The sequence below is a fragment of the Poecilia latipinna genome, unplaced genomic scaffold (genome assembly GCF_001443285.1).
Source record: "Poecilia latipinna isolate Pla-1442-1.1 unplaced genomic scaffold, P_latipinna-1.0 Scaffold4390, whole genome shotgun sequence".
Classification (NCBI taxonomy): domain Eukaryota; kingdom Metazoa; phylum Chordata; class Actinopteri; order Cyprinodontiformes; family Poeciliidae; genus Poecilia; species Poecilia latipinna.
The window spans coordinates 1-24,623 of NW_015117006.1; the positions used below are offsets into that span (position 1 = coordinate 1).

The 24,623-nt window shown below is 38.9% G+C and overlaps 2 protein-coding genes and 1 long non-coding RNA gene across 7 annotated transcripts; 1 reads left to right on the top strand and 2 right to left on the bottom strand.

Annotated features, from left to right (window-relative positions):
• Window positions 1-906: 906 nt before the first annotated feature.
• Window positions 907-13,600, top strand: LOC106942570 (uncharacterized). 2 transcript variants are annotated; one of them, XM_015025887.1, is made up of 17 exons: window positions 907-1,297; window positions 1,973-2,079; window positions 2,154-2,293; window positions 2,385-2,542; window positions 2,633-2,791; window positions 3,205-3,658; window positions 4,678-4,776; window positions 5,408-5,498; window positions 5,801-6,024; window positions 6,097-6,339; window positions 6,407-6,505; window positions 7,569-7,762; window positions 7,851-8,025; window positions 8,917-9,073; window positions 9,160-9,313; window positions 10,314-10,425; window positions 11,503-13,600. In XM_015025887.1, exons 1-17 carry the CDS (start codon window positions 1,277-1,279, stop codon window positions 11,664-11,666), a joined length of 2,751 nt encoding a protein of 916 aa, XP_014881373.1. In that variant the 5' UTR covers window positions 907-1,276; the 3' UTR covers window positions 11,667-13,600. The 2 variants fall into 2 exon arrangements, with proteins under 2 accessions (XP_014881373.1, XP_014881372.1); XM_015025886.1 differs by having other exon boundaries at window positions 909-1,297; window positions 2,382-2,542.
• Window positions 3,495-11,236, bottom strand: LOC106942572 (uncharacterized). Of its 3 annotated transcripts, none has more exons than XR_001423657.1 (3): window positions 10,885-11,223; window positions 8,934-9,014; window positions 3,495-3,582 (listed from the first exon to the last, which is right to left on the bottom strand). It is a non-coding gene; the product is annotated as an uncharacterized LOC106942572 (long non-coding RNA). The 3 variants fall into 3 exon arrangements; XR_001423659.1 differs by lacking the exon at window positions 3,495-3,582 and adding an exon at window positions 4,786-4,900 and having other exon boundaries at window positions 10,885-11,236; XR_001423658.1 differs by lacking the exon at window positions 3,495-3,582 and adding an exon at window positions 7,899-7,986 and having other exon boundaries at window positions 10,885-11,227.
• Window positions 13,601-13,606: 6 nt separating the features above from the next.
• On the bottom strand, window positions 13,607-22,108 carry LOC106942571 (ATP-binding cassette sub-family F member 2). Of its 2 annotated transcripts, none has more exons than XM_015025888.1 (15): window positions 22,001-22,108; window positions 21,122-21,272; window positions 19,888-20,100; window positions 19,624-19,806; window positions 18,584-18,755; window positions 18,414-18,509; window positions 18,235-18,337; window positions 17,986-18,081; window positions 16,810-16,929; window positions 16,621-16,710; window positions 16,413-16,523; window positions 16,274-16,336; window positions 16,074-16,202; window positions 14,906-15,109; window positions 13,607-14,165 (listed from the first exon to the last, which is right to left on the bottom strand). In XM_015025888.1, the coding sequence occupies exons 2-15, from the start codon at window positions 21,258-21,260 to the stop codon at window positions 14,061-14,063; spliced, it is 1,824 nt and encodes a 607-aa protein (XP_014881374.1). In that variant the 5' UTR covers window positions 21,261-21,272; window positions 22,001-22,108; the 3' UTR covers window positions 13,607-14,060. The 2 variants fall into 2 exon arrangements, with proteins under 2 accessions (XP_014881374.1, XP_014881376.1); XM_015025890.1 differs by having other exon boundaries at window positions 21,986-22,090.
• Between the last annotated feature and the right edge of the window lie 2,515 nt (window positions 22,109-24,623).

The following is a 24,623-nucleotide window of genomic DNA, read 5'->3' on the forward strand; positions in this document are numbered from 1 at the left end:
AAAGGCTGCAGCCATCCATGTTGTTATCTTTCACATTTTTCCTTCCACTAAACTTTCTATTGCCTGTTGGATGATGTCTTCCTCATGAAAAATATCTTCACCTTTTCTGAAATCTAAAATATTTCTTATTAGTTTTGTGTAATAGAAGTGTCACGGTTAATTTGACTTACTGAAGCCAATAAAAAGCCCAAGCCTGGTGTAGAAAAATCCCTATTTAAAAAAACTAATAACCCATAACCTGGTGGGGGGCAAACAAAGCCTGGTGGCCCACCAGGCTGATGTATTTTGCATGACTACAACTTTTTAAATATTTTAGACTTATCGAAAGTCATTTTATGTTCTGGTAGGTGAAAATTACTTTCTACTTTTTGTACTTAAGTGGATTTTAAAAAGTAAGTAGATTTTTACTTTTACTCGAGTAGAACAGTCCAACCTGTACTTTTGCTAGTTGATAAATCACTTAACGGCTTTGTGCCACAATACATTAAATGCTGTTGTTGACCTATCAGGGCTTCTGGTTCTGGCCTGGTCTGAATCCAGAACCAGAACCAGACATGGAGAAGCAGAATTCAGCTTCAATGCACTGCAAATATGAAAGAAACTTCCAGAATACTGCAAAACCGCTGAAACACTGCGTGCCTTTGAATCGAAACTAAAAACTCTTCAATGAAACATTAATCAACAATTTGATGTGTAACAATGGCACTTGACAAAATGTAATATTCCAATTGTTCTATGACTTTGTATTTTTCTGTCTTTATGATGTAAAGCATTTTGTAATACCTTATTTCTGTGTTATACAAATAAAATTTTATTGATCAATACTTTTACTAGAATATTTTTTCATGCAAGTATCTGTACTTCTACTTAAGCAGAGAATGTGAGTACTTTTTTGACACCTGCGTCTGTTAAGGTGTACTAAACGAAGCTTTTACTTTCTCTTCATTTGAGTCTCTTCGGGCAAAATATCAGTGTCACGTAAATAAACCTCCACAGGCAGTTCTGGTTGGGGGTTTAAACCTGTCAGTCACCGAGGAAGAAATGAGATTTGTTCTCCGCTGCCTGTTGGAGATGGAATCCCGTCTCTCCGCGGTGTTGATAGGCTGTTTTTCCGTTGATGCTCCGTCAATGTGAAAGCCAGGAGGGGAGGAGGAGAGGAGAGGTCAGCGCGACTAGCAGTGCAGATTGCTCACCAAACAGAAGCAGGGAGTCAGTAAAGTTGATCATAACCACCAGTTTCACTTTGATGCTGGTGCAGCAACCGTGAAATAACGAGATGAGCTCAACTTCTTCACCGGTAAGCTTCCAACAGCCTGTTTACCTTTGACCTGTCAGCTGTCAGCTGTGTAGAAGCGTTAGCATGTTAGCTGCGTTAGCTTATTTATTAGCTACGATGCTAACGCTGTTTGTTTACACCCTCCATTGTTCCAAATAACAGCAGCAGTCTTAGCTGCAGCTGCTCTCTTGCCTCTTATCCGGTGTTATATATAAACTGTTAACCTTTTATTATGAGTTTCCTTAGTTATACTGACTAAACTAGCGTAGAGTCTCAACTTTATGAACTATTGTTTACTGTGGGGTTTAAAGGTAAATCTGCAGTTAGAAAGCACATATGGTACGGTTTATGTACTGCTATTTATTTATTTTTTCTATTTATTGCATGCTGTAATGAATCCGTGTTTCCAGTTTGTAATAATCCAGTTTTAACAAAAAATATATATATAATGGATTAAGAGGGCCATTTTCAAACAGACAAATCTCTGAAAACATACAGCTGATGATTATTATTATGAAAAGTAAAAACTGAAGATGACGATGAAGGAAATAAAAAATTGGAAAACCTTTATGTATGTTTTTAAATCTCCAAGGGAGAGAGAATTAAAGTTTATTTTTTATGTTAGTTTTGAATTTGTCACATTGTTCATTGAAGTAAATAAAGTAAAACTTCTGGGTTTCTGATTCTGCACCGCAGACGATCGGGGAGTTCTTCCTCATCCTCAGTGAAATGGGTTTCACAGAACAACAGATCCAGGCAGCGATGCAGGCGGGACATCTTTCTGTGACAGAAGCCGCTGAATGGTAAATAAACTAAAATAAATTTCAAGCTTTTGATATGTATTTTAAGCGTCTTACGCATTACCTCTCATTTACAGGCTCTTACAGGGTCAGTATCCACGCCATACGTTGGTTAAGCAGACATCCAAGTCTTCTGAGACCGCACTCTCTGCTTTTAACCCACCCAAAGACGCAGCGAGCAGCTCCACGCTACCTGCTTCTTCTAGTGACAGCAGGGGTAAAAAAAAAACCCAAAAGCTCCTCATCAGATAAAAGTTAATTAGTCTGATTTTATTTGATTTATTGTTTTCTGTTTTCTTTAACAGCAGGTTCCTCTCTAGTCCTTAAGCTGTCCGAGTCGACCTCCCAGTCTCCTGATCCTCCTCCAGTTGAGTCGCGGCTCAAACAAGACAAGAGTGACTTCGAGGAGAAAGAAAGACAACGTGTGGCTCAGAAAGTCCTGGCCGAGAAGAAGCAAAAGAAGCAGGTCCGACCGAAGACAACAGACGTGAACATGTGCCGGTTTGTTGGCAACTTTTGAAGAAAATTTAGTTTTTTGTTTGTTTTGTTTTGCCAGGAGCGCGAGATGGTGTTAAAGCGGATAGCTGAGGATCGGAAAACCTTCCAGGAGAAAAGCCACGGCGGCTCTGGTGCAGACACAGCTCCTCCCAGCAGCGAAGGCCAGAAACTGGGAGGAAAGGTCCAGACTAATGTTGACAACAACTGTATCCTCATGGTTAGTGTTCACTTATAAAGCAGTAGAAGGTGATCAACCTAACATTTGAGTAAGCTATCAATTAAAACTGATAACTTACTCAGACGTACTTATGACACGTGGCCTGGGTAATCATGTTTTTACATACGTTTTTAATTATTTTATTTAAAAAATTCATTTTGGTGAGCAGAATAGACATGTTTCTGTCTTATAATATATATGTGCAAACATATCCATCAGCCATCTAGTTGAGGCAATTTAATCTAGTTAATGTAACTTGAATAATTTTTATTTAAAAGGTAATGCAACTTAAATCTATCTAGTTGAGGCAACTTGCATCTACTCAATGCAGCTAATCTATGCAATCTTATCTGTCTAACTTAACTTTTAATTAAAAATTTTTTCTCACATATTTATTTTGTGCATTGCTGCAGATCCGGCTTCCCTCCGGTGAATCCATGCGTGAGCGTTTCTCCGCCGACGCGCCTCTGCGCAGCGTCGTGGAGCACATCAGCGGTCGCCACCCTTCCCTGTCCCCCTTTTCCCTCCTCCAGGGTTTCCCCAGAAAACGCTTCGGCGAGGCAGAGCTGGCGTGTTCGCTGCGCTCTCTGGGCCTCACTCCGAATGCCGCTCTCTGCATTCAGACCACGCCGCCAGAAACGCCTCAGGATCCGCCGAGCCCGGCAGACCCGCTGCCAGTGCCTCTCAATGAGCCGCTTCCGTGTATTTTCCCACCGCCACTGCCGCATGTTCCCGTTCCAGAGGAGGCAGAGAGGCTGAATCCAGCGGCGGGTCACCGGCTCCCGGACGATCTGTGGGAGGAGGCTGTGAATTATGCAGGGATACCGAGAGCCATTCCTCCGGTCTCTGGACCTTCACATTTCTGGGGTCAGTACCATACATAAAACAACCAGGATGTGAATTTTATGGAAAATGTCTCTAATCCACACTGGGTTAAAATTATAAATATAGGTTCTATTATTTGTACTTCTAGAGGTGCAGAAAAAGAATCGCAATTCTTAGTACCGTTATTGTGAATCGATTAAAAATTCTCAAAAATAAAATTTGAAATATGTTTAATTTGTTCATTTTTCTCGCTCCTATCTGCGTATCACATTACGGTCCACTCGCCCACTGTATGTATTGTGAATTCTTTGATATTTATTTTCTGAAGAGAAAGCCAGGCAGCTAAGCTAACCTGCAGCCTGAAGTGACCCAATTCCGATTTTATTTTAGCCGTCATGCGACCTGTATCTGATCTTTTCATTAGTCTGAACAACTCAGAGCCACCTGGATATGAGTTTCTAAATCCGATATGCATCCGATCTTTTCAAATGTGACCTGAATCTGAACGGCCAGGTCGCATTCTTTCGATTTGAACGTCATTGATCCTCGACAAACGTCACTATTCTGCGCCCTGATACGCGTAAGCGGGAAGAAAAACAATTATGGCGACGATAATGAAGATTGAGCTAACAACTTTAAAATTGTAAAATATACTCCACCATTAGCATCCACGTTTATATCCACAGTGTGCACTACTTCTTCTTTTTATAGCGGTTGGCAAAAACACTGCGCACGCTCTGACGCTATTGCGCCCTCTACTGCGCATGTGGGAATCTTTCAGGTCATTTGTCATTCACACAGGAGATCACATACAAGTCGCATATATTTGGAAATATGAACGACGACACCAATAAATAAGATTTCACAAAAAAAAAAAAAAAAAATGAAATTGTGTTGTCAATTACAGTGTTGTCAAATGTAATACTGATGTTGGACATTTAATTCAGAAATAAACTGCTCACCCTGATCAATTTTAGTTTTCAGGATCTTTGGCATGATTTTTTTTTTTTTTTTTACATGAGAGTCACTGGAGTGTGGATTATGTTCCTGCTCTTTGACAGGCCGAGGTCAGCGACTGGTTCCTGGTGACCCAGAGGATCCTGGACTGGAAGCAGATGAGGGACCGGAAGCAGAGGAAGAACCACCACAAATTCCCAACGGTACCGATCCTTCAGATGATTCATTCCTCCCTTTGACCTACGTTCCTCTTACTCCCTTTTCCCGCTTACTTCCTGTTTCCACTATTTATCCAGTGGAAACTTTTTCCTTCTCAGGACCTTGCAGCTGCAGGAACAGAACCACTCCAATTTATTCTCCACATTGCAAAGATTCACTGCTTTACAGAAGATTTGACTGAAAATTTGGGAACGTGGGTCACATTTGGGAGAGATTAGGATTAGGAAATGTGTTTGTCAGGATTTATTCGCTACTGCAGAGCAGACAGGGAAAAGAAATCCCAGTTCAGATATTTTAGTTTATTTTTAGAAACGACTAATTTAAAATACTGGTTTTGTTCTGTATTTTTTAAACTGCAGATCCATTTAAAGTGCTTGAAGTGATTTATAAAGAAAAGCCTGTTAATACTGAGGATAATTTGTAGATTACAGCCAGAGTTGGGTAGTAAATAGTTACTAAAGTAACTTTTTTTGAAAAATGATTGATAATTTGATCAGTTACTCAGTACTTAAGCAGATATTTTACCAAATACCTTTTCACTCAAGTAATTTCTTGGATGGGTCCTTTTTACTTTTGAGTAAAAACAATGTACTAGTTTTTGTGTTCTGTGCTCAGGAATGCCGAGGCTGCCTTTCTTCCCGGAGAACAGGGTGCGTGCAGGATTTGAACCCCGACACTTCTGGCCGGACCAGGGCAATCGCCTCAGGTGGGTCGCCTGACAGGAAGCCACTAAACCGAAGTTTAAATTATAAAATGTAATCATTAAAGACTGCCGCAACCTGATTGAAAGGTTTTAGTATGAGTTTATCTTTACTAAACTGACACTGTCCTCTTTTTCTCTGCTGTTAGCGCTTTGACTGCATATTTAGCGACATTTCAGACAAAAATAATGCCATTGATCAAAATCGGCTTTTTAAAGATTGTAATTGTGATCGGCCAGAAAACCGCAATCGGTGCAGGCCTAAACACGTAGCGATATGTTTTCTGTGCTTCCTCGTGTGTTTCCAGAGACGCTCCAGAGGAGGACCCAGCTGACCCCGAGGATGCAGAGGGTCCAGTTGCGCATGTAGCTGCAGGTCAGGCTGCGGTGGAGCGGCTTCAGAGGGCTGCTCTGCAGGAGGACCACAGCGCCTCTCAGGGACAGCCAACTCCACCTAAAAGACCCTTCAGGACACCAAACGTGCCATCCTTATGTGCCTTGGCCATCCGTGCAACTGTCCACCTCATGACGGGTAGGACGCTGTGAAAGTAAAACACTCCTGAAGTCTGGTTCTCTCTAAGAACGAAGCGTGTCGCCCCTGCAGCTCCCAGCATGCAGTACAGCAGCAGCCTGGCGGGCCTGACCCCGGAGCTGGCGGAGCTGCTGCTCAGCCACATGTCCAGAGAGAGGCTGCTCCGCCCGCGCACCCTGGAGCTCTTCTTCGGCTGCCAGTTGCAGAAATTAGTCCTGAACTGCTACCCTTACTCCACCAACGAGCTCCTGCGGCAGCTGCGAGCCTTCACGACGCTGAAGCACCTCAGTCTGGTCAACTCGCCTCTCATCACAGGTAGGAGCTGCAGAAATCTGCCTCAGCTTTACGTTTCTTCCTGATCTCATGAGCCGGTTCTGTCCAGATTCTGGTCTGTCGGTCCTCCCCAGTCTGGTCAAGCTCCAGTCACTCAACCTGGCGTCCTGCAGCAAACTGACCGACTCCTGTCTCCAGTACATCACAGGTTAGGATTCTTCCCATAATGCAACTGAGAGCCAGACTTTAAATAAGTATCTTTGTCCCCTTTTTTCATATTTTGTCTTGTTAGAACCACAAACTTTGATGTTTTATTTGGTTTTTATGGTGAAAACATGGCGCTCTGCTTGACGTCTCAAACACCGTTGGCGCCCATTTTTTTTCTCAGAAAGGCACCGAGGTCTGTTGTGAACTTTGTCGTTAAAGCACCTTATTCAGTTTTATTTCAAGTAGGTGTTTTCAAGGTTTGGAAAGTGTTTGACTTCTGTATGAAATCCTTGATAGTCAGACTGCAGGTTTGGTAATAAATTGCAGTCCAATGTCTCTTCATTTGAAAAGCACCATTTACAGTTGAAACAAAAGGATAACAAAAAAGACTAAGATGCATTTTTATTCTCACTGTCTGAAGTTAAATCAGGTAAAATTGATCTTGTCTTAGGTCAGTTAGAATGATTAAAATTCTATTTTCTAAATGCCAGAAAACTCAGGGAAAACATTTTTTTTACTTTGTCCAACCAGTCAGGTGTGTAAGGTGTAAGAGACATTTCAAAACAGAAAATGTTATTTCAGTCTAGCTTCCCCTGCTGTAAAATACTATTGCAATATATTATTAATGACAGTAATAAATAATATCATATAATAGTGAATTTAAACTATCTTTTTTAGTTTATTTTTATTGTTTTTAACTCCAAAGTGGTGCTGAAAAAGTTTGAAAACTTACCTTGAACGTGTTTGAATTTTACTGTGGGTAAAGTTGATTAATTACTTATTAGATAACAGAAAGTTGTGAAAAAGAAAAAGTTTAGAGAATCTTACAGTAATTTCACCCATAAAGGTTCTCATGAATTTTAAATTCATCCTGAATTTTAAATGTCCATATCTCAGGCTCCACAGTTAGTGAAGGACTTTACAACAAACACTCAGAAAAACACTGAAGTTTGTGGTTGTAACATGACAGAATGATAACAGGTTGACTAAATATGAACACTTTGGCAGATGTTAAACCTTGGTCCACCAATTATTTCTAATGAAATGTTTATTCTGGTTTGAAGGCTTGAAGAGCCTGTGTGTCCTGTCCCTGGATCAGACCAAAGTGACAGATGCTGGGATGGTTCAGTACCTCCAGTCGGCTCCTTCCTGTCTCTCTCAGCTCAGCCTGAACCAGACAGAAGTGACCGAAGCCACCCTGGCTGTGCTCCCCACCTGCGTACCACAGCTGCGACTCCTCAGCATCAAGCATACGAAGGCATTTCAGCTTATTTTAACCAAACACTGTTTGTCTTAAGAGTCTGGTCTGCCATGTTTCTTCATCTTGTTGTGTGTTGGTGTTTCAGGTTAAAGATATTTCAGCTCTAGCAGGGATGTCCAGTTTGCAGACTTTGAATCTGAACGGGACGGGCGTGACTGAGGAATCTCTGGAGAGCATCTCCACCCACCCAACTCTGTCTTCTCTGAGTTTAGGAGGAATCTCTGTGAAAGATGGGAATCATGCCCTCAAGATTATCTCAGGTTTGTAAATTGAAATGTGTGTAAATAAACCAGGGTGTCCTTGTGTCCTTAAAATGTCTTAAATTCATTAGAAAAAATAAGTGGGCCTTAAATATGATAATCACCAGTCTTAAATTTTGTCAAGCGAACGCTTGAGTCGCTTCTTCGTCGTGTTCCTTGACTTAAGGCGGTTGAGGCTACTACCTCCTAATATACCTTTTCTAGTTAGCAAAGGTATATTAGCAGCTATACGTGTAATGTAAACAGAGGGAGGAGAAAAAACTGGCTATCCAATTAGCTAAAAAAAAGTGAACTAGCAAGGTAGCAACCTCATTCTTTGCATCTAATTTGGTTTCAGTGCAAATTTATTACCAGTTGACTGGATCGCTTGTGTTGCTAGCTGCTAACATATCCTTGCTAGCTTGCAAAGGTACATTAAAAGGGATGGAAATGAAGGAAAGAGAAAAACTAGCTGGCTAAATAAAATAGCTAGCTAAAAAATAGGGAGTTAGCAAGTTCACTTTTTTGTGTCCATCATGGTTTAAATGCAAATTTATCTCCAGATGGCTGGATGATGTTCGTCCTCACCTTTGGATCACTTCTGTTTCCAACCCATAAGATGGTGGCTGCTAATATATTCTTGCTACCTAGCAAAAGTATATTAGCAAGAATAATAATACGAAAATAACATTATGACTTCATCGTTGTAACATTACGACTATTTTCTCATTATTTTGACTTTTTCGCAATTTTTTTAAAGCATGGCCCTAATATAATAATCTTCCTGAAGTCTTAGATTTCATTCAAATGGTCTTAAAAAGTCTAAATTTGATTGAAACCTCAAAACGTGTAAACGGATGATGCGAAGGAAACAAACCAAGCTAAATCTCGATGATTCTCACTTCCCCCCAGGTCTGAAGTTGACTCACCTCACGCTTCCTGGACGCCACACTGTGACCGATGGGGGGCTGGCGTTCCTCTGCCGGCTGACTCTGCTGTCAGAGCTGGACCTGAAGGATTACACACAGGTCACAGACCAAGGAGTCAGCCAGTTAGCCGCCATGACCAGGTCAGTCCAACACCTCAGTCATGTCAGGAAACGCTTGTGGGCGGAACGTCCACACTGATGAGAGTGTCGTGTGCGTTTGTGAGCAGGTTGAAGAAGCTGTCTCTGAGCAACACGCAGGTGACGGACGCAGGGCTTCTTTCTCTGCGTGGCCTGCTGGAGCTGCAGGAACTTTGTTTGGACCGAACGGCGGTGACGAGCCGAGGAGTGGCCGAACTCATCACCTGTCTGCCTCAGCTTCAGGTAATTTACCTGATAATATTAGTGGAGCTGCAGGGGTTGACATGAGTTCTGCTGGTGTTGGGTATTATTGTATTGTTACTTAAAAAGATATATCGATTTAAAAATAACTATAATTAAATTTGGATTAAATGCAGAAGTAAGATTAGCATGAAGAGGTAAGATCAAATGTAGAAAACCACATTTGATCTTATTACAACTTTGAACTTCACATTTATGGAAAGTGAAGAGTTCCAAATTACAACAAATAACTTCTGAAAAAATTATTTAAATGTCAATTTTTTAAAATGAGAAATAAACAGAAATAATTTATTAACTGCAGAATTTATTTATTTGTTTTTCCTTAACATCCCAGTTGTGTTTCTACTGTGTTTTTAATATTCATTTAGATATACTTATTTTAGATATAATTATTTGACTTGCTTTGAGAGTTTTAAAATTTCGTTGAATGTGTGTGCCTCAATTAAATGTTTAGATTTTAATTTAAAAACTAGACATAATAATTGTATGATTTATTAAATTATTTTTGTGTTCCTGTGCTGAAGCATAATTAAATTTTTTTCAACTTCATCCATCAAACTTACTAGAGATCCTTCTTCAGAGACCCTGACGTTTGATTGGCTGCTTTCACAAACATCCTGATGTCTGATTGGCTGCTTCAAGAAAGTCAAGAAAACTTTAAAAGTTTGCTATGGTCAATATCTCCATTGGAAAGACCAGAAATAACTTAACATAATTCAATTGATTTTAAAAATTGCCATAAACTTCAAGCCTCTATAACTCTAGTTATACAACTCGAGTTTTGGTCTGGAATATTAAAAAAAAAATTCTGTCGTAGCTTAACATAGGTATTCTTGACTTATTTTAATTTGAAAATGAACTTCTGGTACACAGGTATCTCCTTTAGAAAAGTCCCCGTGACTAACATGACATTTATTTTGAATGTTTGTGTTTATCATGCGAGTCCAGAGCTTTGTTTTGGTTATAATTTCCTGTTTTTTAGGTTTTGGGGTTAGCCAGCACGCATGTGGGGGACTCGGTAGTGAGGAGGGGCCTGATCCACTGTCATCAGCTGGTTAAGATCAACCTCAGCCACACACGGATCACGGACCAAGGTACAGCTAGCTCGTCGTCTTTAAGCTCATCTCTGCTTGGTTGAGTGATAAACTGCTGTATTTTTTACCCTTGCAGTAAAAACAAACAAAATACAATCAACAATTAATTGACGCAAAACAATTAATGGTTTATTAGATTAAATTAGTTCAAATCGCTTAACTTAGCCCTTTTTTTTTAGTGTTGTAGTTTGGCTGCTATCCAGCAGAGGCCGCCGCTCGTCATCCTTCAGCCCAGCCGTTGATATACAAAAACAAAGATGGCGGAGATATTATCTTTACGGGAAAGAGAATCGGTCCAAGCTGAGTTTACGGATTTTTTTAATTTTTATGTAACAACAGAGAAAAAAATGGTAACATAAGCACTACTTTGAGGGCTGTCTGAATGATATCACTTCGTGGAGTCAGTTTTTAACTTTAAAAGCAAGTAGAGGTGGTACTGCGGCACTTTATCTTTCTTACCTCCATGTCCAGTTGGAAAAAGCTTAAGGTCGTTATTAGCAGGTTTAGCCCACAGATTCTTTTGTTCCCAGTCCTTTGTTGCAGTTACAGAGTTTCCTATAATTGTCTCCATAGCGTCTAAAATATTTTTTATTGTATTAGCTGTGACTTCTGACCGGAAGAATCGTTTGCAAACGGAAGCACAGCTGCGACTTTTTTTCCCTTCTTTTTAAACATCTATGTAAGTAATGAGAACAGTGCCATCTAGTGTTTGTTAATAGAAATTGCACTTAAATTTGTCTTAAAATACGGGATAGTTCTCGCATTTTATTCTTTTCAACTTTTCTTTGTCTATTCAGCCAGCTAAGATGTTCCTGTTTTGCTATATTTTTATTTTTTTTAGAAATTCCTTAAGTTTATTCATGTGAAACCCCCCCACAATTTCTGTTTGTTCGGTCAGTATTTAATACAGATGACAAAAAAATTGTTAAAATGTATTATTTTTAATTTTTTTTAATTAAAAAATAATTTAGTTTAGCATATTATGAAAACATTTTGTCATCTAGACAGAATAGGAAACTCAAGTTTTCTATTTATTTATGAACTCATTAATCAATAACGTGCATCCCTGCCCTGCAGGTCTGAAGCACCTGAAAGACATGCGTCTGGCTCAGGTCAACCTGGACGGCACCGGGGTCAGTCTGATGGGCATCGCCAACCTCCTCTCGCTGACCAACATCGGCAGCGTCCGGGCCACCAACACTCGCACTATTCCACTGGACGCCGTCTCAGACGAGGACTGAGGATGCCTCTGCTTGGACGAAACGAACGCTGACGAACCTGAGCACGGCTGCCTGCTGCTGGCCTCGGCACCATGCTGCCACCCGGACCAACTGGAAACGGCATTGAGTAAAAACACTCCTCCAAATTGCACTGTCTCAACTCCAGCTAGTGCCGGTAATCTGACAATCGCTGAAACCTTAAAGGAACAGTTCAGGGTTTTACAGAGAAGTTCTGGTTCTGAGCAGCAAATAATGGTCCTGGTGTCTTTATTTGGTCCAAATCCAGACTAGTTTATCCTGGAAGCTGAAGGTAACTGCTCTTCTACAGCTCTGAAACCTTAAAGTTTTTTTATGCTTTTGGATATAAAGACAAGAATAAAAATTAATTTGAGCAGTTCTTCTTTTTATTTCATAGAAGTTTATGCAGTTGCTCTTTTATGAGCTTCAGATTTTCACTGGATGGGATCATGGGAAATTAAGGTTGGAGGCGGTGCACCACTAATAATCTTCCTGTGTGAAACGCGTACCAGGGTTTCTACCCAGTTTGGAGAATTATGATAGCATTTTCCAGAAAATAAAGGGCATTAAAAGTATTATTTCCAGACTTCATCTCATCACATTGTTTTTATGCCTTTCCTTTTATATATATATTATTTTTTTTATTTTTTGCCCTATTTCCTGTTTTCTTCCATCTCTACTTTTTGACCCTCTTTGTTATGTCCTTCCTTCCTGATTATTTTTTAAAATTCTATATTTAATTCTAGAAATTTCAGCCTAAACTTAATTTTATTTTATACTTTAAAAATAACATAAAAAACTCTGAACTCAGAAAGGTGTGTAGATGTTTCATACAGGAAGCTAATCGGAGAAGTACCGCCTCCTACCTTTTGCCTAAATAAGCAATCAAATAAAAAGGTTCCAACTGATCTGGATTTTAACTAAATCAAGACAAGTTATTTTTTTTCTTTTAAGATATTGCATATATATGTAAGCTTTAAAGAAAAAAAAAAGCAGAACCTCAGTCCAAAACTCTGAACTTTTTCTTCTGCTTAATTAATCGGTTTAGGAAGTTTACACTCAGCATATAGTTACTGATTTACACTCTGCAGCATAAAGTCGTAAGACTTGATAAACAGTACAGCTTTAACTATGTGAAGGAATGCAGGTCAAGCAGCATGAAAAACAGACTAAGGCAGACTTATTTTAATTTCTATTCCTGTTTTTTTTCTATTAGAATCTTGACGTCAAATGTGGAAATGCAGTGCCTTGCAAAAGTAGAAATCAGATCTTAAACTTGTGTATTTTATTGGGATTCAAAGTCATAAACACACACTAAATAGTGCATTTGTGAAGTTTTAAATCTGGATCTTAATGGAAGAATGTGCTTGGGTCAGATAAGATTAAAATGAAGTGATGGCAGCATCAGCCTGTGGCAACAGGAAACTTGGAGGGAGATAACAGAAAAAGACTACGAGAGCTACAATGGAATGTCCTAGTCAAAGTCTAGACTTGAATCTAAGAGCTGAAAATCACTCAGATGTGCTCCACTAACAGCTGTGCTGAAGAAGACATAAATCTTAATACAAATAAAAAGGAGGTTGTTACCTCTTCAGTTTACAGACAGTAAGTGTAAATTACTGATATACATTTTGATTAATTCATTGGGTTTCAATACTTTTGCAAGGCATTGTTCAAGAACATTAGTTAATTTTCATTCAATAATATATTAATCATCCTGGCATAGCATGACCTCCAGTTTCCTCCTAATGTAATTTATGCCAAGAAGTACCACAGTCGAGTGTAAATCTTTGGGAATTCAGCCATTTTGATTTTCATAACCAAAACAGACTCGCTTTAAATCTTTTCCTTGTTGCAATAGTTTATTTTCCCTAAAAGGTAATGACTTTGATACAGTCCCTGTAAATGCGTAAAGAATAATAAAGACTTCTCCAATTAGCTTTGCTGTTTTTATTGTTCCGTTTATTGAGACAAACCTTTATTGCATTACTGTCAAATAAGGCAGAACTGCTCTTTTACACTGGAGGGGGAAAGAAAAGAAAAAAGAAAGAAGTCACCTTTTAAATATGATAAAATGACCTAAAAGCTGCTGCTTACTTCTTGTTGGGGTAAAACAGAACTTTTAAGAAGGAACAAAAAGACTTCTTTGAAGACAAATACAATGGAATGCTTTCCAGGTGAATCAGCCAATCAGAGCGCAGCCTGAGGTGGAGGAGGGGCAGGGCTTGGACTGCAGTCAAACCGTGAGGAAACAGTACTAGGTGTATGAGAGACGAGTCCGATAAGATGCATAATAGATTGGTTCTGTTCAGTAGGACGTTTCCTGCTCCTCCGTTCAGAAACTCGCAGGTCCATGATGTCATAAACGAGCGACCAGGTGCGTCAGGTCACCTGCCTTCACTGCTTCTCTATCTTTGACTTCAAATGCTCCTTGTATCCCAAGATGCCGCTCTTCCACTTCGTGATGGTTTGATTCTCACACACCCAGATTTCTTGAGCCACCTGGGGAAAATAATAAATAAAAAAAAAGATTTTAGGGCTGCAGCTAACGATTTTGGTAATCGATTAATCGATTATTCTTAAGATTAATCTAATTATTTTTTTAAAAGGGGCACAATTTACTGATTTTTCACTTAACTACTTAAGCCATCTTTGTACAATATTAGAAATGCATTGAGATGGAAACAATTCAGTTCCTTTTTAAAATAATTTAGCATCCTTTTTAAATGTGTTTTATCGTCACCCAGTTCAGATTTACCAAAGATTTTGTTTTTAATTTTCATCTTAAATGAAAAATGTAAACATTTCTTTTCATGGTTTCGGTTTAATTTGTACTTTAACTTCTTTTTAAGCAAATGGCCTTTTATGAGTCTGTATACTTCAGTTAGCAATTGACTTAGTTGATTTTTTCAATATTTGATTAATCACGATTAGTCATTTCAGTCCTAGAGTTGGCATTTTAAATCTACAGATTTAAAAATCAAAGTTTTTTTTCTGAGTCTGTATACTCTGTTAACGAGTAATTGATTAATCACAACTTAGCTGATTAATCATTTTTAAATCAGTAAATTTAAAATCTAAAGCCATTCTTGAAGCTGTATACTCCAGTTATCCATCAACTACTGACTTAGTTGATTATTTCAATAATAGATTAATCACGATTAATCATGTCAGTCTTGAGCGATTTAAAACATCCACTCTACTCAAATGTTAGGTTTCGGGTGTCTCGGAGGAAGTTGTACCTGTTGAATTAGCCTGAAGTCGTGACTAACTAGCATCATGCCTCCCTCAAACTCGTTGATTGCTTCTGCCAGCGCGTCGATGGTCTCGATGTCCAGGTGATTAGTCGGCTCGTCCAGGAACAGCATGTGGGGGTTCTGCCAGGCCAGCCAGGCAAAACAAACTCTGCACTTCTGACCATCTGACAAGTTCCTGATCGGACTCACCTGAAGGGAATTAAAGGAGGCTTTTAGGAATAATGAGACACTTCATGCGTTTGTACTGGTGCTTGAAATCCTTGAATATGCCTAACTACAACAAGGCGTTTTGGAAAATGCTTGATGCTAAAGCTACAACTAAATTATTTTAGTAATCAATTAATTGGGTGTTTGAATAAGAAACATTTTATTGAATAAAATGCAACAAAATAACATTTTATTCTAAATAATAAATGTATGCTTTATTATTTGTATCAAAGAAAATTACGAATTTTATTTTTTTGGGTTACTGATTTATAAACTAAAAGTGTTTAGTATTTTATTGTTTGCAGAATCTGAACCTGATGAATCTAAAATAATACCACTTGAGTATAAAGTTTATCATTTATATTGAATGCAAAATGTATATTTTCAGAACAGTTTTAGCTTAATTACTGCTTTATTCTTTCAGCAAGTTACATTTTTTGAGTTTGTACTCCAGTTAACAAGCAGTACTAAATTAGTTGATTATTTCTATAGTCGATTAATCACGATTAATCATTTCACACATATTGAGTTTTGTATAAAGTCCTTGATATTTTATCTGGAGTTTTGAAATAAAGTAGTACACTTTTAGGAGTTACAGAAAGTCGTGTAATTATATTCAGGTTAAGCATTTAATTTGAGTAAATTAGATAACCTGATCAGTGTAATGAATATTTATTAATCCCAATGGCTCGATGAGCTATTGATCTGTGTAATTTAATATTTGAAAGTGATTGAAATTGGTAGATTTGTGTTTTGTTCTCAGACCAGTCAAGGTGTATCAAAATTATTATTTTAGTTTTCTTTGTAGAATACAATCACAAGACATTAAAAGCAGTAATAAATGACATAATAGTGAATTTGGTTCATTTTTATGCTTTAGTGCTAGAATTTTATTAAACGGTCAGATTTTGCTGTGGGAAAACCGTACGAAGCGTGTTTTTGCTACCTGCTGTTTTCCTGTGAGGCCGTAGCGACCGATGATCTTCCTCATCTCCTCCTTCTCCTTGATCTCAGGGAAACACTTCATCATGTACTCCAAAGGTGAAAGGTCGAGCTCCAGCTGCTCCGTCAGGTGCTGCCAAGACAAACGGAGAACAGTTACTTTACTGAGATTAATATCATTTATTAAAACGGGTTGACCTTTACCTGGTGATATCTGCCGATCTTCACGTGTGAATGTTTGCGGATCATGCCGTCTGTAGGGAGGAGCTGTAAAAAGGATGAAAATCATAAATCTTAGCACAGAGAACGATTCACCAGTTAGTTTTGAAGAAACGGCACCCACCTCTCCCATCAGCAGCTTCAGCAGCGTGGATTTCCCGGCTCCATTGGGTCCCACCAGAGCCACCCGGGTATCCAAGTCAATACCAAACTCCAGGTTTTTATAAATGTGCGGCTAAGATAACATTAAGCCGCAGATTAAAAGGCAGGTTTGTCTTTTTTTTGGGGAGGTAAACGCAGACAAAAAGAGGTTGTTTAATGTCTGTACTCACTGTGTTGTCACTGTACTTGAAGCTCACGTTCTGAACCATGATAACAGGAGGAGGAATCTTCCCACAGGGAGGAAAATAAAATGACAGCGTCTGGAGAAAACAGGTTTTATTTAGTCCACTGCAGGAAGCTGTGCAGTAATAAATCAGATGCTATGAAACAATCTGATGAAGGTTCAATCTGTGCTGCACCTTGTCATTCACAACTCTTTCAGTCAAGCCTGATGCCACCATCTTCTGCAGCGTCTTCTCTTTGCTCTGTGCTTGTCGTGCCAACTTAGCGGAGCCGTGGCCGAACCTGGCAATGTAATTCTGGAGAGGAACGACAATAAAGTTATTATTCTAAAAAAATAAAAATAAAAAAAAAAATACACAAGATTGACTCTGTAGACAATGTCCACAAACAGACGTTATATTCCAAGTGTATCAGAGACAAAAGAAATGTTTCAAAATCACCAGAGAAACCTTTAATTCTTAACAGATCTTTGAAATCTCCATTTTGGCATAGGGCACATGTAGACTTTTTCTTTTTAAATGTTATAGTAGCTGCTCCAGTTCCTTATAGATTAAATGGACAAGCTACGCAAACAGATGTTTGTTCCTGAGGAAAAGAAGATGGAAAATAATTCTCACATTTAACCATTTTCAAACACAAATAAAAGTTAAATGTCTTCAGGTTAGTTTTTATGCCTGATTTGAAAAGTCCGGTTACTGAAAGGCAGGAACATGATTTTGTCCACCAGACGGTGTAACGTTTCCCCTCCATTAAAATCACGCAGCAAAACTTCACATCACACTGAAAAAAAGTGTTTTATATTAAATAATGTAGTTTAAGGTCTTTAAGGTCCTTCATTTTAGCAACAAATTATAAATAGTGGGGTTATATAAACATATTGAGGGTTAAAAATGGGAATATTATCAATTTTTTTAAGAGTAATTTTGCAGGACGGAGCAGTTTTAGAAATGTTTCCTGCTAAAAGTGGAAATAAAATACTAAGTAACATTTTTAAGCTGATTTTGGGAAGCTAAAAAAAATGTTGCCATCAAGCAATGAATCATCTCAGAGCCATTAAAGGTCAACATCCTGCTGGAAAAGCTGCTTTAAATAGTTTTATTGTAGCTCTAGTTGGGAGTTTACCAGCAGGTTTTCTTCCAGTATTTTACATTTAATAAAGACAAAACATTAAAAAAAAAAAAAACTCTGATCGGCTTCCCTTTCCATACTAAATATTAGCATCCCAAAGCATCACTCTGCCACCTCCGTGATTTACTAAGGGAATGCTGCGTTAAAGGCGATTTGCATTCTTCAGGTTTTATTTTGAGGATATTTTTGTAAATAAAGTTAAATAAATTAGGCCTCTTGTTTACCTTCATGTGTGCTATCTGGTCCTGCTCCCAGTTGAAACGCTTCATCTGGTTCTCTTCCAGCTCTGCTCTGGTCTTCACATACTGGTCATAGTTACCCTGAACAAATATAGATTTGCTTCGTCACCCAACAGCATAGAGGCGTTATTAGCAGCAGCTCGTCTTGATTCCTTATTTAGCTCTGGTTCGTTCCAGGTATTCCGACGGGGGTCCAGACCTTTGCTAATTGGACTCTAGGCAGTGTGTTCTTACCGTGTAGTACTTTAGTTTTCTCTGATGCAAGTGGATGATGTTGGTACACACGCCGTTCAGGAAGTCTTGCGAGTGTGAGATGAGAACAAGGATTCTCTTAAACCTGCAGAGAAGCAGCAGCAGGTTGGTGAGAAAAACACTAAAACAGCTAAAACGTTCCAGGTGAGGCGCAAACGTACGATTTGAGCTCCTCTTCCAGCCACACACAAGCGTCCAGGTCCAGGTGGTTCGTCGGCTCGTCCAGCAACAACATGAAGGGTTTGATGAACAGAGCTCTGCAGAAACAAACAGTTAAGATCATAAAACGATACAAAATCTAATTCCTGAAGCTGAGCTAGCTTGTTTTCACCTGGCCAGAGCGACACGCATCCTCCAGCCTCCACTGAAGTCCTTCAGCTTCTTCTGCTGCATGGTGGCGCTGAAGCCTAGACCGTGGAGGATCCGAGAGGCTCGCATCTCCGCCTTGTCGGCGTCCAGCTCCTCCAGACGCTCGTACAGCTCCATCAGCTTCTCACACTCCGCTTTAAGGGGAAAGTAAGTTTTAGTTTCAATCATAGCAGCTTTTTAAATGTTTAATATATTCACTCAAATCATCTTATGAAACAAAAACCTTCTGTTGTCGTTATTAGGCCTGATAAATTTGGCTGTTCCCAGAAATAAAACAATAATATTGTTGTTTTGAGATAGTTTAAGAACTATAATCTTTACATTTCCAAAGAACTTTTGACACTGGAACTGAAAAACATTTTAAATTTCCAAAATAAAAATAACTGGAACAAATAAAATGGATTAATCTTAAACAAAACACAATTGCCCTTCAAGTTGTATTAATCATTAGCTTCATCCAGGCAAAACTGCTAGTTAGGACTTTTAAAATAAATGTTTAAAAAAAAAAGCAAAACAACTACTTTGCTCATCAAATGTTTGCAGCATTTTTCAAAATGGCACCTTTTTAATAATCTCTCTCTAAAGGCTAAGCAAACTACACAAATCCATTTAAATGGAAATTGATTTCTCATTTTAAATCATCATGTGGTTTTCTTGTTGCAATAACAAAATCTGCAGTTAAATTGTTGCAATAAACAATAATATTGTTGGTTTGAGACAATTTTCAAGTATTATATTGATAATGGCATAATAATGAAAGTTTGCCCTTTCATTAATTCATCATTTGTGAATTATTTTGTACAGAATAATTCACAAAATATATTAATTATCTAAAATAAAAACAACCAAAACCATAAATAAAATGAATTATAATGTCTCTCTAAACAAAATTGTTCTAAAAAATACCAGAATGATGATTTGTGATGTGATTAATTGATTTATTTCTTATGGAGCCAACTGTTATTCAACGGCTCCAGTTTTGTCAGATCTTATGTAACTCACAGTCTTCATGAGCGAGTCTCTCCGCCTCCTTCTCCAGCATGATCCTCTGCTCGTCCACCTCCATGACACACTGCAGAGCCGTCTTGTCGCTCGGCGCCATCTCCCGGGTCAGATGGTAAATATCTATGTGCTCTGGAATGGGAATCTCACGGTGGCCGATGGCCGACAGTAGCATGGACTTTCCTACCAGAGGGAAGAAACGTAACATGATTAATTGTTTTGATTTGGCTTTCAAACAAACTGAGGTCCGAGCTAAACGGTTACCGGTGCCGTTAAGCCCGATGAGGCCATAGCGTCGGCCCGAGTTGAGCTCCAGGCTGGTGTCTGCCAGCAGCTCTTGGCCGTGGAAGGTGAGCGACAGGCTGCTGATGTGGACGTCCGTGCTGTTGGGGTGGGAAGCAAGAACGCCAGTCACGGCCCGAGCCTCCGTCTTCCGCAGCTCGAACTCGTCCAGCTCCTTTGTTAAGCTGCCGACGCCTGAAACCAAAGAGAGCAAAGATGTCCTGCTTTATAGATCACTGCACACCGTTTTAGTCTTCCCAACCAGTCCAATAGCGCCACATGCTTAGATTGATGCTACTCTAAGATAGGAGTAAAACTTATTGGGATCACTGCTTTTAGGCTAATTTTAAAGCATGGCTGGTTCTGCTGCAGTGTCTTCTATTAAACAGATCTAAAAGTGGGAGTTGCTAAAATTATTGTCTCAAAACCAAGACTTTGTAGCATCTAGCATTACTCAGATCCAGTTGTTTTAGGTCAGAAAGATGAAAAAGCCAACCAATAAATGCTTGTTATTTAGATTGTTCCAACTGAAAACTGTAAATATTCTTATTTGTTTTAGTGATGTGAAAAAATGTCATGTTTACATTTTTAAATCCCAATATTAATAGGTTATGTTTATTAATTTACAAAACTATTTCTCCCCACATGCCAGATGTGCAAATAATCAAAAAATAAACCAAAATGTCAAAAATCTGAAGACATCAACACCAAGGAACTAAGAATTAAAAAAAAAAGTCAAATCACAGCAGCTAAAATTTTTTTTTTTAATTTTTGATAGATCTTTAAAGTTTAGATAGGCATATAAAAAAAGATTAAGGAAAAATTCAATCCAAAATATACAAAGTTAATTTACGGTTAAAGTTTTGTGCAACTAGCTCATTATACTCTTTTTTTAATAATGTGCCTCTCCTTAATTTTATGGTATTCCCTCTAAAAGCAAAAGCTCTGCAGACTCTTATTTAATTTGTGATTTTCTAAATAACTGGGTCACTAATGACAGGAAAAAGCCCTGAATCTTTTAAGATTTTTAGGGAGGATACAACTCACTAAATTACAAATCTCAAGATGGAGACATGCATATTGAAAACAAATCAGTTAAGTTTATAAACATCCATATTTAGAGTTGGATGCGACTACTCTGACACATATTTTGCATATACATTAATCAGTCCCACTGGATCTGGCCACAGAGATCTAATCCCAGGCTTCCTCTCACCATTGCTGTCTGCTCCATTTTCTTGAATCTCCGGTTGTTCTCCGTCCCCATTCACTTCCTCAGACTTCTTGGGGCGCTGACGAGCTTTGGCTGCCTCCTTCTTCTTGGCTGCTTTCTTTTTGGCCAAGTCTGACGGCATGGTTACCCAAGGCTACTCCATGGAAAACATAAGAGAGGATAACGGAATGCAACAAAACACATTAACATGACAATAAACTCTGGTTATCTATAGTTTAGCGATTACTGAGGTGACTAAACCGGCATTAGTCATACAAGGTAGAGAGGTCTGAATCAGGATGACTAACCGCTAGCAGAGAACCCTAAACCGGCTTGCCGGTTAAATACTACCCCCATAATTAAAAGGAAACAAAGCTTCTTTTTTTTAATGAACACGTTTCAGCAACCAACGTAATTAAAAACGTCGTCTTAAAGACTTGAATAATGGTGGCAAAGACAACGAACGCCACGTTCTGGTTCTTTCCAATCGCGTCTCCAGCATCTATAACGCTTGATTAGTCCGGTTGTTAGCGGCTAGCCGTGCTAACTTTAGCTGTACACTTTGTCCCCGAAGAGTTAAATGAAATTCGGCGGTGTTGGCTAAAACACAAAAGATGTCAAACACTAAGAAACATGCGTCAGAGATAAAATGTAAAGTTATTTCTACCGGCACAATACGAAGTGAGCCGGTAACGTTAGCTACACCTGACAGGCCTGGCTGCTAACTCGATTCTAGGCCCAAATTAAACATGACACAGTTCCAAAGCGGTATAACGAGTTTAAAATCAAGCCAGATTCTTTTCACAATAACCGGTTTGAGTTGGGGATTCATGCAGCAGTTGTTAAATTCAGATTGATCTCATTTACCTAATATCTCCGTACCTCTTATGTCGGAAGCACACTGACGTCTCGTGTCCACTTTTTGCCGGGTGGATGTAGCCGCTCACTAAACCGCCAGACGAACCATATATGGTCAAGAAGGGCGGTGAAAATAACAGGACCCGCCCCTACTCGTGGGACTGCAGTAAAAAGTAGAGATGAGAATTCCGGCTCGTTTATGGGATTCGTTGCTTTGGCTCAGCTGGTGTTCTTTCGGATCCCAAATAATTCTTCATACTAATTAATTTTAAATAGTATTCAGTTATTAAGTATTCATGTGTAGAATATCAATAGTATTACAAAAAATAATAGCTTTAGCTCATTTTGGATGTTACAAATGACAATCTGACATTTTCTTTGTTGTTTCATAGTGACAATGCATATGAGGCTTCATAATTAACTGTAGTTTTAATGAAGTATCTGACACTGAAATTTGATTACCAACTTCAGAAATACATCTCAACCAACTTTGGATGTTGTAGTTAGAAATCAGAAATTTGGTAATTGTTTTATATGACTAACTACTAGCAATGCAAGCTTAAAACTGTGGGTTTGTTTCTGTTTTATCCTCTCAAACACCCTGCTCACTATGTTTGAAATGCAGCTATGAATCCTGGAGATCCGTAATATCCTGAGCAGTGGCAGCAAAAACGTGCAACATCTTGATTTTTCATTAATTGTTAAAATGGAACTGTGAAGATAAAATTGAAATTGGTCCAATTAGCTATGGTTTCTTATCACCATAAGAAATTGACCCTGAGTACCTTAATCGCCAGTTCCAATAGCAATTAATTATAATTACATTATAATTTTACAACTTCAAGCAAAGTCCTCAGATTTTGACGTCAAAAGACGTTCTTTGTTTATTTTTTGATAGGAGCCGGCAGATCGGTTAGGCTCTGCCACGACCGACACATCAGTTGTGAAATGTGTTTTTCCTCTTTTCCTATTAACAAATTTAAAATGGCAATATTTTATGCTTAAAGGCTTTACATAAAAATTGGAAGGTGTATTTTAAAAAGTAGTGCGACTAAAAAAAATAATCAAATTTGACTTAGTGGCAATCTTGCTGAGGATTCTTCACATTCAAAGGTGAAATGCACCTTCCTCGCATTAAGAACATTATGTTCACGAAGATACATGATGACACATATATTAATATGTCAAAAAATAATTACACTTTATTAGTGGGGTTTAATAAAATCTCCTGTTGACAGCACAGGTCTGACAAGCGAGCAGAGGTGATGCTGCAGTAGCAGATGTGCAGTCAGTCTGTAATGATGAGGCTGAAAACGACGTGAGGGACGCTGTTGACACACTTTATGTGTGTGGCACACAGTTTTTCAGGAAGTCAAGAAAGCGAAGGCAGTGGACGACATGTTTTTGACCGCATTAACGTTTTTTTTCCTGCAGCTAAACGGGACTTGTAACGGCTTCCTGTCGATGATCGTGGAGGTGGATCGACGTGTCTGCACTAACGGGTCGCGATGCTAACTCGCTAGCTTGATCTTTCATGTTTGTTCCTCTTAGATGTTATTGTTAAACGTTGCAATTTAGACAAGACGGACAAAACTCTTCCTCATTCGCTTAGGTTTTTTTTATAACCAGATTATTGCAACGCGACTTGACTTTAAAAGGCTTTCTGCTGATTTAGTAAGTGACTGCTAGCTAAAATGAGTGGAGCTGATTAACAAAACATGGGTTTTATATGGATGGAGGCATGTAGCAGGGAACATGTGAATGATTAACCAAACAAACAGTTTGAGGTTAATAGGAAATAGTTGGGGGATGTCAAGCCATTTGCATACATCTGTTGTTTTAAAGCGGAAAACTTTTGCGTACTGGTAGCTACATAGTTAAAACACATTCAGTAATGATATAAATAAAAGTGGAATCCTGTTAGGTCGTCGCCTAATCTAATCAAACCTGATCTAATTTAATAGGAACAGTAAACTATATCAGTTTTTTTCTTGTTTTATTAAACAGATCTCGTTTTTTTCAGCTCCTACTTGGGTAAAATGAGTCTTAGTTGGCCCGTAAAGCGCTGTCACCTTTAGGGTTTAGCTCTTAACGATCAACCATGCGCCTGTCGACGTTTTTGGCCCTCTTCAGGCCTGCTTTGCCCCTCATCCTGGGGCTGTCTCTGGGGTGCAGTCTCAGCCTTTTGATGGTGTCCTGGACCCAAGGGGACACGGACGACCCCTGCGGAGACGAGCTGGCCAAAGGTGGGCTCTTCCTGGGCAGAAGAGACGCTCAGAGAGGAGGAAGAGATGGAGCTGGAGAGGAGGACTTCCAGCCACGAATAGTTCCCTATCACAAGGACCCAAACAAACCACACAAGAAAGTTCTCAGGTGAGTGGAAAATTCACCTTTTGATGCTTAAAAATACTACACTAGCACCCACATATGAATTCAGAAAACCAGAATAAAATGGTTTAAATTGGCATCAAAAGAAGAGAAATTAATATGCATCCACAGTGGAGCATGGTAGTGGCAGAATTATGCTGTGTGGATACAGGTAGCTGGTCAAAGATGATAGGCATAATGAGTGGAACTAAACAAGATACAGCATTGTTAGATGCTGCAAAATCTTGACACTAGAGAGAAACTAGGACTGTTATAATAA